Below are 15,598 nucleotides of genomic sequence, written 5' to 3'. Positions count from 1 at the left end.
TCCCAATCTAATTTTCTGAAATAATTTTTCAAACTTTCTGTATCCATCTTTCTATAATTCAATCTACCACTCCTGTATGTCTCGTCTCTCCTTCGCTGTGTTGTTGCTATCTGCATTTCCATAACCACATGATCACTCTTTCCCAAAGGACATTTGTATTGTATATCTCCACATAGGTACACTTCTCTTGTTAACACCAAATCCAGTCTAGCCGGTCCATCATCTCTATATCTAGTATTTTCTTTCACCCTCTGTTCCATCATATTTTCTATCATTAGATTAAGAAATCTCTCTCCCCATGCTTCCTCTCCAACACCACTTACTAGATTTTCCCAATCCACCTCCTTACAATTAAAATCTCCTACTAGTATCACCTTTCTTTTTCCAGATAATACACTTTCCAAACTCTGTAAAGTATCCTTGATCATATTGTCGTATTCCCTTAATGTCCAAGAATTTGTTTTAGGAGGTACATAGGTCACCATGATTATTAATTCTTTTCCATCACTTATCCTTATGCTTATCACTTCTGCGTTGTTCTTCCCATACCAAACCTTATCCAAATTTATTTATTTCTTCGTCATAATCATAACTCCTCCTCCACCTTTACTCTCTCTATCCTTTCTCCATAGATTATATTTATTATCCAAATTTACTTTTGTTTTTTCATGCAATTTTGTCTCAGTCAAACACACTATATCAGGCTTCTCTACCATCATATAGTCTTGCAATTCCAATCTACTTGACAGTATCCCATCTATATTAGTATACATTACGGTCCACCCACTGCTGCCTCTAGGGGTTTCTCTGCATTCCTTCTTTCCACATACCACTTTCTGACTCTCTCTCCTATAACTCTCCAAATAAACTTTTCTCTTTCCTCCTCAGACCGCTCATCATTTTTCCTTCTCGCCTCTTCCAACAATTCCTTATATCTTCTCCTCTCTTCCTCATTTCTATTCTTTCTCACAAACACCTCTTTACAACCTTCTATCTCTCTTAACTTTGATGTTCTATATAGGATATCCTCCGCAGATTGTTGTGACTTCAGTACTACTTTAATCGGTCTGCTCGCTCCCACCTTATACAGACCCAGTCTATGGATCTCTTCCACTTCTTCTTGTAGGTCTTTTTTTTCATCATCATTTAGATTTTTGAACAGATCTCTTACTGTTTTTAATTCTTCCTTTATTCTCTTAGGCTTGTATGTTATATTTTGTTCTTTCATCCCAAATATTAACACACTCTTCTTCTTTTCTGCTATTTCTCTTATGAATGTTTCCTTATTCTTCATAACATTAACCAGTTCTGTGGACTTTTCTTTTTTGTCTTCCTTCAACTGATCTTTAATTATTTCTTGTAATCCAACCATCTCTGCTTCCCTCGACTCAGTCCATTGTGTTTTCTTCAGTTCCCATTCCCTTTCAAACCTTTCACTCTGCTCACTGATCATTTACTTTAAGTCATCTTTCTCCTTTACTACTCTCTCCATTTTCTCTTCCAACCATCTCTTGTATTTTTCAACCTCCACTCTCAAGTGTGCATTCTCATCCACCAATCGTTTTTCATTTTCCTCTAGTCTCTTAACTCTTTCCTTTAAAGCCTTGCGGAATTCTCTATCCTGCTCCTCATCACTCCTCTGAACTTTTAATTCCTTCACCAACTCCTCAAATCTCTTCTCCAACATTACCAGTCGACCTTGCATTGTTGCCTCTGTTGAAGATGGACTCATGCTTTGACTGGCCACTTTTGGTTTTGCTCCTTGGGCCTCATCGACATATTTTGAATTTGGTAATTTATTTCTTACCGGTCTATCCATTTTTTTACTCTTCCTGGGAGCATGTGGGTGTGTGGTCACTGGGGGCCAGGCCTGGTAGCTACGTGTGTGTGGTGGGATGCGCCGGCGGCTGCTATGGCTGGCCCTTGTGCGGTTCCCGCTCCGTCGCTTGGAGTGCGGAGGTTCTCACACCTTCGACCACTCTCATGCACAGGCCACCAGGCCACGCTCACTCTGCACACTCGCTCACTCACTCCGGCCGTCCTTCAATACCAATAACGACCCTCACCCAAGCACACTGCTCAGCGTGTGGAGCGCTAGTCAGATGCCACTCTGAGCAGGAGGCACGTCCGCTCTCCATGGAGTGCGGAGTGTGTGTGTGTGTACCTAGTTGTGTGTATTTACCTAGTTGTATTTACCTAGTTGCACTTTTACAGGGCCTGGGCTTTATGCTCGTGTGGTCCCGTCTCCATATCTACACTTATCCAATCTTACTTTAATAGTATGCACACTCGTTGCAGACACTACTTCTTCATCCAAACTGTTCCACGTCTCAATACATCTCTGCGGGAAACTATATTTTTTAATATCTCTCAGGCATCTTCCTTTTCTCAGCTTTTTACTATGCCATCTTGTGCTTCGGATGTCATATTCTTCTCTCAGGATCAGTTTCTCATTATCCACTTGGTCCATTCCGTTGATCAATTTATAAACTTGTATCAGATCTCCTCTCTCCCTTCTCTGTTCCGGGGTTGGTAGATCCATAGCCTTTAGTCTCTCCTCATATGTCATCCCTTCAAATTCTGGAACCATTCTTGTAGCTATTTTTTGTAGCCTCTCCAATTTCCTTATGTGTTTCTTTTCATGAGGGGTCCACACTACTCCTGCATATTCCAATCTGGGTCTTATTATAGTACTTATCAATTTCTTCATCATTTTTTTTGTCCATGTAGTGAAATGCTACTCGTGTGTGTGTGTGTGTATTTACCTAATTGTATTTACCTAATTGTAACATACGGGAAAAGAGCTATGCTCGTGTTGTCCCGTCTCCATATCTATTAATGTCCAGCTTTTTCTTAAAATCATGAATATTCCTTGCGTTGACCACTTCCACGTCTAAACTATTCCATGCTTCCACCCTTCTATGAGGAAGCTATATTTTTCACATCTCTCCTATAAGTGGCCATTTTAGTTTTTCCCATGCCCTCTCGACATTCTTTCATTCCACATACACAGATCTTCCCTATCCATTTTTCCATGCCAATCATCACTCTGTATATTGCTATCAGGTCTCCCCTTTCTCTTCTGTTTTCCAGGGTCGGAAGTTGCATTCTTTTCAGTCTGTCTTCATAAGTCAAATCTCTTAAGTCAGGCACCATTTTTGTTGCAGCCCTCTGTACTTTCTCTAGTTTCCTTATGTGTTTCTTTAAGTTCGAGCCCACTGTATTGTTGCATATTCAAGCCTCGGTCTTATCATTGCAGTAATTATTTTCTTCATCATTTCTTCATCTAAATATCTGAACGCCACTCTTATGTTCCTCAATAAGTTCAATACTTCTCCAATTATTTTGTTTATATGTCTCTCTGGCAATAGGTCATTGGTAATTGTCACCCCAAGGTCTTTTTCTTCATGACTGGTTTTTATGTCTTCATTTCCTATCTTGTACATACTTCTGATTCTTCTTTCACTCTTGCCAAACTCTATTTTCTTGCATTTTGTTGTGTGTGTGTGTGTGTGTGTGTGTATTTACCTAGTTGTATTTACCTAGTTGTAGTTTTACAGGGCCTGGGCTTTATGCTCGTGTGGTCCCGTCTCCATATCTACACTTATCCAATTTTTCTTTAAAACTATGTACACTCTTTGCTGATACCACTTCCTCACTCAAACTGTTCCAAGTCTCAACACATCTTTATGGAAACTAAATTTTTAACATCTCTCAGACATCGTCCCTTCCTTAGTTTTTACTATGCGATCTTGTGCTTCTAAAGTCATATTCTTCTCTCAGGATCAGTTTCTCATTATCCACTTCATCCATTCCGTTAATCAATTTATAAACTTGTATCAGATCCTCTCTCTTCTCTGCTCCAAGGTTGGTAGATCCATTTCCTTTAGTCTCTCCTCATATGCCATCCCTTTAAATTCTGGAACCATTCTTGTAGCCATTTTTTGTTGTCTCTCTAATTTTCTTATGTGTTTCTTTTTATGGGGAGTCCACACAACTCCTGCATATTCCAATCTAGGTCTTATTTTAGTACTTATCAATTTCTTCATCATTTCCTTGTCCATATAGTGAAATGCTACTCCAATATTCCTTAGCAAATTATACGTCTATCTGAAAATTCTATCAATATGGCTTACCGGTTGATTATTTTCTATAGAGACTGTTAGGTAGGTCAAATTTCACACCACCTGATAGGAAGTGTCCACACTTACTTTAAAGTACGTCCATGATTCACTAGCAGTATATGACAAGATAAATGTAAATATTTTGTAAGATTCTTTTCACACCCACAATTTGACATCTTTAAAAAAAATTTAAGAACAAAACAAAATGGATACTACAAAAGGCTTACCTCTTTTTGTTGAAAAGATTCTTGCAACTGCAGCCACTTTCCATCTTTCAATAAAGTTATCACTTTAATGCCTTCCCGCGTATGGTTCTTATGAATTCTCGTTTTCTGTAATGCACTTCAGGGGAAGCACAAGTCTTCCTTTTGTTTTTTAAACAAATGGTAATTTCTTATCTTCTCTCTAACATAATGAAAACCATATGAAAAAGACCACTATTAACGTTCTTTAAGTACGCTTGGGCACTAATGGGTTAAAGGTTTCCTAGATTTTTATTTTGTTCTGTTCACATTCAATCATATTGAAGTGCTGTGCATACTCCTCAGCACCACGGACATAGAATGAAACTTAAAGATCTATGATTCAAGTAGCATAGTGATAAGTTATTTGATACGTGCCTGTTGTATAAATAGCATGAATAATGAAAGTTATGAAAGTGTAAATGAAAGAAATGAAAGGTATACTCTAAGGAGGAAGAAACAGCCTATGTAATGGTAAAAATTATTATACATACATAACATCTGTAGATGTTTTCAGGGAAAGAGGAAAAGAAAATGGGATGGAAGTAGGAAGTATACTAGTGAATTATGATTGTGAGAATCAGTCCTCCTGCTAGATGTTACAAGGCAGAAATATCCATGGAAGAAAGGATGAAAAATTATAGGGAATGGAGCTCATAAAACTGTTTATAGTGAGCATTGTGACCAACCACTTGAGATTGTCATAGGGAATGTTTATCTGAATAGATGAGATTATATTAGAACTCATGTATGATTCAGTACAGCCGTAATCTGTTAAATATGCAGATATACAATCTCTTTTTCCAAAATACTACACAGAACTAGACACTTTTCAGATTTTAGAATTTTCTTTTTAGGTAAATAAAAAAATACATTTTTTTTTTATAAAAGAGATGATAAATTGTTGATACATTAGATACATTAAGAAGTTAGGTTTAAATTTTGAGCTATAACAAATTAAACTTCAAGCATAAATTGGTTCAGAGTGACAGAATGTCAAAGGGTACATTCTCTACTGAGCTACAGTATGTAGTGACATGTATTGTTCCCTTAGTGCAGGGGGTTAGAGCAAGCCAGAAAGAGAGAGAAGGGAATATATCCTAAGGAAGATGGTAGTGGATGCCCACAGGCTTTATTTTCTTTCTATCTTCTAACCTTTGATGTTTTGTTGAGAAATGGGAACAATATGGTGGAGGGAATTTCTGTTACTTAGTGTAGCTACCAGTGATGCCCATTAAATACTTTCAATGGAGTTAACTAAATAAAGAAGTTTGGAGATAGAAGTGCATCACTGCTTTCTATAACCCCTCATACACTAGTCTGCTTCAAGATTTTATTTGTCTTGTCATAATCAATGAGTCCAATTAAGCCTCCGTGTTAATAGGAATGAACAACTGAGCGGGGAACAGAAATATCATTGTGTGTTATACAGCCTTCTTGTGTTATACAGCCTTCTTATTGGTGGTGGTGAGTCACTGCTGCTGCTTGTAGCAAAAGCTTCCTATTCAGACAAGGAAACATCTTAAATTATCATATTCATCATTGCAAAAGGCAAGAGGTTCTATAGAATTAATGAAAATATTCAACTCTTCAAGCTAGCAGGCAATTACAATATGTACCTGACAGTCTGAGCAAGTAGGCTTTTGTGGCAGCAGCACAAGCTTTCATCAGGGCAATACCACATTTGTGAAATGCTATCAACCATGCCTTTTTCAAATACACTGGATCATGATTGAAAAGAGTTCACTATCCCTAATAATGATGATATGTCCATGATATGGAAATTTCAGTTTACACTCATTATTGTTACTGTTTGGTACTGAATGCAGCAGGGTTTTGTTTGCACACAGCTGCCATGGAAAAAAAGTTTGGATATTTTCAATTTTTTTTCTTTTTTTTCTTCTTTTTTTTCAATTTCAGATAAAAGTGTGAACCAGTATTAATTTGTCATAATCGATCTTCATTGCTGTCTTTTCTTCACTGATTACGCTTGCATTACTTTTGCATTTTCTTGGCTCTGTTCTGTAGCTAAGGTGAAAATGTTATTGTAGTGGTAATATATATCTCACTCTTCTCTATGCTACACAGGAGAAACAAGAAGGCATGGGGCAGGTAAGAGGATATTGTGTCCTGTGGTATCCCATAGTGCTTCCCACATTCCCCATATCCATTCAACCTCTTACTTACATATCTCTTGCCTGGAATGATTGTCTATTCAGTAATTCCCATTTTAATAACTCTTTCCCATTGTGTTTGTTATTGAATTTTCCAAAGGCTTGGATCCTTGTCCTGTAATGTGGTGATGATATTTTTCTTAATTCATGTACTTGTGATTTGTGTAAAGTATCTGATCTTCTCTACCTTCGTCTTGTTCCTCTTTACACTTTGACTCCCTTGTATTAATCCTTGACCTGCCTGAGGTTGCCTGTTGAAGGATGGTCTTTATAGGATGTATATGTCTGTAGTACCAGAACATGATGAATCCTTCTTGTTGTCACTCTTGATTTTCTTATATGCTTTATTTCTGTTTTTATTCCTCTCCTAGATTTGGCCTAAACTTTCTATGTATATATTGGGAATGGTAGACTCTATTTAATGATCATCTGATACTTGAGTCATCTGTCTTAGTAACAGCCAGTTCCTCATCACTTCCCATTTTTGCACAATTCAGATGAATTGTTTTGTGTGTGTGAGTGTATGATTTTGTTAGAACTTATATAACTTCATTTTTAGTCTGGAAAAATTCATGAGAAATTGCAGTTCTTCATATACAGACTTCACACACACACACACACACACACACACACACGGGACACCGTCGATGGCGGATGTGGTCGCTGAGCTCCAGAGCAATCATCTCTAATTCTACAGTTACCATTGCCTAAGAGTAACCAAGGTGGGAAAGGAGCTTGTAATGTTTGTCCCGTCTCCATATAGTCATGTTAACTGTTGATTAGCAAAATAATGTCCAGGGAAGGTGAATATAAACTGTAGCCTGCGTTTGAGCCATCAGCTGGTTTGTTTACATCTGCGCAACATGGCGGCCGTGAACTCGAAAGATGAATCAGACTTCACAGGATTTCAAGGAATAATGGAGAAGAGCGTTTATGTGAAGAAAATTCTGGAGTTGGAAGGTAAAATTGAAAACTGTTTGAAAAGTATGGGGCCTGGAAACGAGTTATGACAATGTAATGAAAGAGTGCCGATATGAAGAAGGAAAATGAAATACTGAAAGAGGAAGTTAAGCTAATTAAAGTGAATTGCGAAAATGTGGAGAATCTCTAGAAAAGTGATGGAGAAGCAGGCTGAATGGAAAAAGTCAGGAAGTGGAAAGAAAGGAGGTAAATTACAAAGTTGCAAGTCTGGAAAAGGAAATCAAAGAGTCTGGGAGAAAACTTTGGGCCTTGCTGAAATTATAGATCAACAGATCATAGAAGAGAAGATTGCTGAGAAAGTGGTGAAGGTTATTAAGTCAAATGAGACATTGGTGAGGGAAACTGTAGACAAAAAGAGATGTGTGGTGATATTTGGTGTGGAGGAGGATAAGACACCGAGTAAAATGGAGAGAGAAAAAACATAAAAAGGTGATAAATAATATCATTAATGTGGTGCAGGAGGAGGAAAAGACCTAGTACAAGAAATAGAGGACTTCCATAGAATTGGAAAGTTCACAAGAGAAGGTATGAGGCCAATAAGAATCAAACTTAAGTCACAAAAGGATGTAGATGAATTGGTGGAGAAGTCATGGAGGCTAGCCCAGCAGGAAACAACAAGGAAGATTTGGTTGAGAAGAGATCTCGGTGAAAAGGAAAGAGAAATGTTAAATGAGTTGAGAAAGGAGGCTTTGAAAAAAATGAAGAGAGGACAGAAGAGGAGAAGAAAGAGTTTTCTGGAGAATCTTGGATATGAGACTGAGGAAGTGGTTCATAACCCAGAAAAGTACAGCAAGAAAGGACTAAAGAAACTTACGTATGAGCGGAATGTAATGTATTCCAACATAAATGGAGTGATATCGGGATTTTAGAACTCAACGATTACTTGAGGGACAAGAACCCAGATATTGTGGGTCTTACTGAAACAAAACTGAGAGAGGAGAAGACCTGATGATGGTTGGAGAAGGAAATATAATGTTTGGAAAAGAAATAGAGTAGGTAAGATGGGAGGAGGAGTGATGTTGCTGGTTAAAAAGATATAAAGGTGGATCAAGTGAAAGAAGGTATGGGAAAGGCAGAAGTGCTAAAGATCAGAGCAGAAACTAATGAAGGAAAAAGAGGCACTACATAGTGGTGTACGTACCACCTAAGACAAATGCATGGTCAGTACAGGAATATGAAGAAATGATAAGTGATACAGGAACATGTCTGGAAGAAATGTTGGGTGGCTGTGAACGAACTATAATGATGGGAGATTTTAATTGTAAAGAGGTGTGTTGGGAGGACTGGTCAATGGAAGGATCAGAGACAACATGGGGAAATACACTATTGACACTGGCAATGGAAAATGTGTTAACTCAGTGGGTCAAAGAAGATACTAGGTTTGGAGGAGAGGAGCATCGTCAAGACTGGACTTGGTCTTTAGTACAGAGCCAATGGTCATTGAGGAGATGAGGGTGGAGTGCCCTTTAGCAAAGAGTGATCATGCAGTTTTGGAGTTCAAGGTGATAGATGAAGAGAAATCTAGAAGAAATGAAGAATATAAAGTGGGAAGATGGAATTATGCCAAGACAGATTTTGGAAACCTAAAGAAATTCTTTCAAGAGACAAATTGGATGAAATTCAAGAGTGCTAAGGAGCAAATGAAAAGTGGAAGGAATTTATAAAAATATACAAAGAAGGTGAGAAAAATTTGTACCAATAAGACAACATAGAGAAGTTGGAAAGCAGGACTGGTTTAACGATAGATGTGAAAAGGCTAGAACAAGAAAAGAGGATGCATGGAAGAGGTGGAGAAGGAAAAGACGGATTAAGCAGTGGGAAAGTTACAAAAGAGCAAGAAATGAATATGTGTTGATTAGAAGAGAAGAAAGAAAGAAACAAGAAAAGGATATAATTGATAAATGTAAAGACCAACCAAGGCTTTTTACAGACATGTGAACAACAACATCAAAAATAGAGAAAGTATTGAAAGTTTAGAAGTAAATGGAGTATGCAGTGAAGATCCCAGGAAATGGCAGAGGCTATGAATGGATGCTTTCGGAAGGTATTCACAAAGGAGACTGCTTTTGACAAACCACTGGTAATGGAACAGAAAGGGATTATGAAGGAGTTTCAAGTAACTGTGGAGGAGATCAAGAATATGATGGGGAGTTTAGAAGTGAGAAAAGCTGTGGGACCTGATGGGGTATCAGGATGGATTTTAAGAGAATGCAGGGAGCAACTGGCAGAAAAAGTTTGTGAAGTAATTGATGCCTCATTAAGGGAAGGTGTAGTGCCCCAAGACTGGAAAAGAGCTAACATTGTCCCAATCTATAAATCAGGTAACAAGAGAGACCCATTGAACTATAGACCAGTGTCACTTACAAGTGTGGTAGCTAAGATGTGTGAGAGGGTGGTGAAGAATAGATGGACAGACTTCTTGGAGAAAAATGACATACTTTGTGAGTGTCAATTTGGTTTTAGAAAAGGGCGTTCATGCACGACAAACCTGATATGTTACTATTCGAGGGTGATAGATGTAATACAGGAAAGAGATGGTTGGGCTGATGGAATATATCTGGATTTAAAAAAGGCCTTTGATAAGGTACCACACCGGAGACTGATCTGGAAACTTGAAATGGTAGGAGGAGTGCATGGCAGTTTACTAAAATGGATGGAAGACTTTTGGTAGGAAGAGAAATGAGAACAATAATTAAGGACAGACCATCAGAATGGGGCTTGGTGGAGAGTGGAGTTCCACAGGGATCAGTGTTGGCACCAGTAATGTTCGCAGTCTACATAAATGACATGGTGGATGGGGTGTCCAGTTATGTGAGCCTATTTGCAGACGATGCAAAATTGTTAAGAAAAGTGAGATGTGACAAAGATTGCGAACTACTCCAGGAAGACTTGGACAGAATATGGAAATGGAGCTGTACATGGCAAATGGAGTTCAACACGACAAAATGCAAGAAAATAGAGTTTGGCAAGAGTGAAAGAAGAATCAGGAGTATGTACAAGATAGGAAATGAAGACATAAAACCAGTCATGAAGAAAAAGACCTTGGGGTGACAATTACCAATGACCTATCGCCAGAGAGACATATAAACAAAATAATTGGAGAAGTATTGAACTTATTGAGGAACATAAGAGTGGCGTTCGATATTTAGATGAAGAAATGATGAAGAAAATAATTACTGCAATGATAAGACCGAGGCTTGAATATGCAACAATACAGTGGGCTCGAACTTAAAGAAACACATAAGGAAACTAGAGAAAGTACAGAGGGCTGCAACAAAATGGTGCCTGACTTAAGAGATTTGACTTATGAAGACAGACTGAAAAGAATGCAACTTCCGACCCTGGAAAACAGAAGAGAAAGGGAGACCTGATAGCAATATACAGAGTGATGATTGGCATGGAAAAATGGATAGGGAAGATCTGTGTATGTGGAATGAAAGAATGTCGAGAGGGCATGGGAAAAAACTAAAATGGCCACTTATAGGAGAGATGTGAAAAATATAGCTTCCCTCATAGAAGGGTGGAAGCATGGAATAGTTTAGACGTGGAAGTGGTCAACGCAAGGAATATTCATGATTTTAAGAAAAAGCTGGACATTAGTAGATATGGAGACGGGACAACACGAGCATAGCTCTTTTCCGTATGTTACAATTAGGTAAATTAGGTAACTACACACACACACACACACTCGTCAGAGTCTGCAGCAGATCAAACAGTGAAACACACACACACACACACACACACACACACACAGTGGCCAGTCAAAGCATGAGTCCAGCTTCAACAGGGGCAACATTGCAAGGTAGATTGGTGATGTTGGAGAAGAGATTTGAGGAGTTAGTGAAGGAATTAAAAGTTCAGAGGAGTGAGGAGGAGCAGGATAGAGAATTCCGCAAGGCTTTGAAGGAAAGAGTTAAGAGACTGGAGGAAAATGAAAAACGATTGGTGGATGAGAATGCATTTGAAGGTGGAGGTTGAAAAATACAAGAGATGGTTGGAGGAGAAAATGGAGAGAGTAGTAAAGGAGAAAGATGACTTTAAGGAAATGATTAGTGAGCAGAATGAAAGGCTTGAAAGGGAATGGGAACTGAAGAAAACACAATGGACTGAGTCGAGGGAAGCAGAGATGGTTGGATTACAAGAAATAATTAAAGATCAGTTGAAGGAAGACAAAAAAGAAAGGTCCAAGGAACTGGTTAATGTAATGAAGAATAAGGAAACATTGATAAGGGAAATAGCAGAAAAGAAGAAGAGTGTGTTAATATTTGGGATGAAAGAACAAAATATAACATATAAGCCTAAGAGAATTAAGGAAGAATTGAAAACGGTAAGAGATCTGTTCAAAAATCTAAATGATGATGAAAAAAAGACCTACAAGAAGAAGTGGAAGAGATCCATAGACTGGGTCCGTATAAGGAGGAGTGAACAGACCGATTAAAGTAGTACTGAAGTCACAACAATCTGGGAGGATGTCCTATATAGAACATCAAAGTTAAGAGAGATAGAAGGTTGTAAAGAGGTGTTTGTGAGAAAGAATAGAAATGAGGAAGAGAGGAGAAGATATAAGGAATTGTTGGAAGAGGCGAGAAGGAAAAATGATGAGCGGTCTGAGGAGGAAAGAGAAAAGTTTTTGGAGAGTTATAGGAGAGAGTCAGAAAGTGGTATGTGGAAAGAAGGAATACGGAGGAACCCTAGAGGAGCAGTGGGTGGACCGTAATGTATACTAATATAGATGGGATACTGTCAAGTAGATTGGAATTGCAAGACTATATGATAGTGGAGAAGCCTGTGTTTGACTGAGACAAAATTGCATGAAAAAACAAAGATAAATTTGGATAATAAATATAATATATGGAGAAAGGATAGGGAGAGTAAAGGTGGAGGAGGAGTTATGATTATGACGAAGAAATAAATAAATGTGGATAAGGTTTGGTATGGGAAGAACAACGCAGAAGTGATAAGCATAAGGATAAAAGTGATGGAAAAGAATTAATAATCATGGTGACCTATGTACCTCCTAAAACAAATTCTTGGACATTAAGGGAATACGACAATATGATCAAGGATACTTTACAGAGTTTGGAAAGTGTATTATCTGGAAAAAGAAAGGTGATACTAGTAGGAGATTTTAATTGTAAGGAGGTGGATTGGGAAAATCTAGTAAGTGGTGTTGGAGAAGAAGCATGGGAGAGAGATTTCTTAATCTAATGATGGAAAATATGATGGAACAGAGGGTGAAGGAAAATACTAGATATAGAGGAGATGATGAACCGGCTAGACTGGATTTGGTGTTAACAAGAGAAGTGTACCTATGTGGAGATATACAATACAAGTGTCCTTTGGGAAAGAGTGATCATGTGGTTATGGAAATGCAGATAGCAACAACACAGCGAAGGAAGGACGAGACATACAGGAGTGGTAGATTGAATTATAGAAAGATGGACACAGAAAGTTTGAAAAATTATTTCAGAAAATTAGATTGGGAGGAGATGTTACAAATCAGAGAAGTGCAAAAGAAATATGAGATTTTTATGAAATATTATAAAGAAGGAGTTATGAAATTTGTACCAAAGTATAAACCAAGAGAGGAAGGAAGAAAGGATTGGTTTAATGCAACTTGTGTTAAGGCTAAGGAAAAGAGAGATGTGGCTTGGAAAAGATGGAAAAAGAGCAGGAATATACTAAATAAGGAGAATTATAGAGTGGCAAGAAATGAGTATGTGAGGGTAAGGAGGAGGAAGAAAGAAAATTTGAAAAGATATTGTAGACAAGAGTAAGGAACATCCAAAATTGTTTTACAGGTTCATAAATGGTAAACTTAAAAGAGAGAGTCCATTGAAAGATTAAAAGGAGAGCAAGGGATAGTAGATGACCCTAAGAATATAGCGGAATTGCTAAATAATAGGTTTCAGCAAGTATTTACTAAAGAAACAATGTTTGTAAAGCCACAGAATGTACAAGGAAATGTGCACATGGAGGACATTAAGATACCTAAAAGGAGTTATATAAAATGTTGGAGGAACTTAAAGATGATAAAGCGATGGGACCAGATGAAGTTTCAGGAAAATTATTGAAGGAGTGTAGAGAAGAATTGATTGATCCATTATATGATATTATAAGGTGCTCATTAGAAACAGGGAAGTACCAGTAGAGTGGAAGAGAGCTGAAGTGGTGCCCATTTATAAGGGAGGCAGTAAGGAAGAGCCTCTTAACTATAGACCTGTGTCTCTAACAAGTGTGGTCGGTAAGATTTGTGAGAGGGTGATAAAGAAATATTGGATACGGTTCCTGGAGGATCATAAGTTATTATCGGATCATCAATTTGGCTTCAGGAAAGGGAGGTCATGTGTAACAAATCTACTGAGCTTTTATTCAAGAGTGGTTGACAAAATACAGGAGAGAGAGGATGGATGGACTGTGTATATTTGGATTTAAAGAAAGCTTTTGACAAGGTACCTCACGAGACTGTTATGGAAAGTAGAGATTTATGGAGGACTGAAAGGAAAAGTGTTAAAGTGGATGGAAAACTACTTGAGATGGAGGGAGATGAGAACGGTAATAAGGGATGCAAGGTCGGACTGGTTGGTGGTGGAGAGTGGAGTCCCACAAGGCTCAGTGCTGGCACCAATACTTTTCCTGGTATATATAAATGACATGCCAGAGGAGTAAACAGTTATATTAATTTGTTTGCGGATGATGCGAAGTTGTGTAGGTGTGTGAAGAGTGAAGAAGATTGTGAAATTTTACAGGCAGACCTGGATAAGATTTGGGAGTGGAGCAAGAGGTGGCAAATGGAATTTAATCTGAGCAAAAGTCATGTGATGGAGATGGGAAAGAGTGGAAGACGGCCAAGAGGGTCATATAAGATGGGTGAAGAAGTAGTGTTGAAAAAGGTGGAAAAGGAAAAGGATTTGGGAGTGATAATACAAGACCATGGGCAGTTTGAGGCTCATATTGATAAGATGTTTGGAGAAACGTATAATTTGATAAAAATATTGGATTAGCCTTCCATTATATGGATAAAGATATGATGAAGAAATTAATTAGTATGGTAATTAGACCAAGATTGGAATATGCTGGAGTGGTTTGGTCCCTTATAAAAGAAGCATATAAGGAAGTTGGAGAGATTGCAGAGAATGGCAACAAAAATGGTTCCGGAATTGGCAGAAATGACCTATGAGGAGAGATTAAAAGAAATGAATTTGCCTACCTTGGAACAAAGAAGAGAAAGAGGAGATTTAATACAGGTTTATAAACTGTTGAATGGACTGGATGAAGTGGATAATGAGCAAATGATGTTGAGAGAGGAAAACTTAAGTAGAACTACAAGATCGCATAGTAAAAAGATAGCCAAGGGAATATGCTTGAAGGATGTGAAAAAATATAGTTTCCCACAAAGATGTGTGGAGGTGTGGAATGGTTTGAGTGAGGAGGTGTTGTCAGCAAGGAGTGTGCATAGTTTTAAAGGAAAGTTGGATGTGTGTAGATATGGAGACGGGGCCACACTAGGTGAATACAACTAGGTGAATACACACACACAGGTATAATGTATGGAGAAGAGACAGAGTGGGTAAAGGAGGAGGAGGAATCATAATGATGTTAAGGAAGGAGATAGTGATAAACCAAGTGGGATGTGGGGAAGGAAAAGCAGAAGTATTGTATGTTAAGATGCATATTAATAAAAAAGAGTTAACAATCATTGTAACATATGTGCCACCAAAAACAAATTCATGGACCAATCAAGAATATAAAGACATGATAGATGACACAATAAGGAGTCTAACGACAATCGTTAAAGAAAGGAGAAAAGTGATATTAGTAGGAGATCTCAACTGTAAAGAAGTGGACTGGGAAAATTATGAAAGTGGTATGGGGGAAAAAGCCTGGGGAGAAAGATTCTTGAACCTAATGATAGACAATATGATGGACCAGAGAATAAAGGAATGCACAAGATTCAGAGGAAAGAGCGAGAGATTCGACCTAGTTTTTACAAGGGGTATACAAATGAATGATGATATAAGATTTAAGTGCCCATTGGGAAAGAGTGACCATGTAATATTAGAAATGGATATAGAAG

General features: G+C 38.0%; 1 protein-coding gene across 1 annotated transcript in view; it reads left to right on the top strand.

The window, feature by feature from the left end:
• Window positions 1-15,598, top strand: part of LOC123519725 (AMP deaminase 2-like) — a 226,816-nt gene that overhangs the window by 41,902 nt on the left and 169,316 nt on the right. Inside the window, exon 4 of the mRNA XM_045281229.1 lies at window positions 6,455-6,478. Coding sequence (XP_045137164.1) covers window positions 6,455-6,478 — 24 coding nt within the window. The remainder of the gene's footprint in view (window positions 1-6,454; window positions 6,479-15,598) is intronic.

The sequence above is a fragment of the Portunus trituberculatus genome, chromosome 46 (assembly GCF_017591435.1).
Source record: "Portunus trituberculatus isolate SZX2019 chromosome 46, ASM1759143v1, whole genome shotgun sequence".
Taxonomy (NCBI): Eukaryota; Metazoa; Arthropoda; class Malacostraca; order Decapoda; family Portunidae; genus Portunus; species Portunus trituberculatus.
This window is presented reverse-complemented; position numbering and strand designations above follow the sequence as displayed.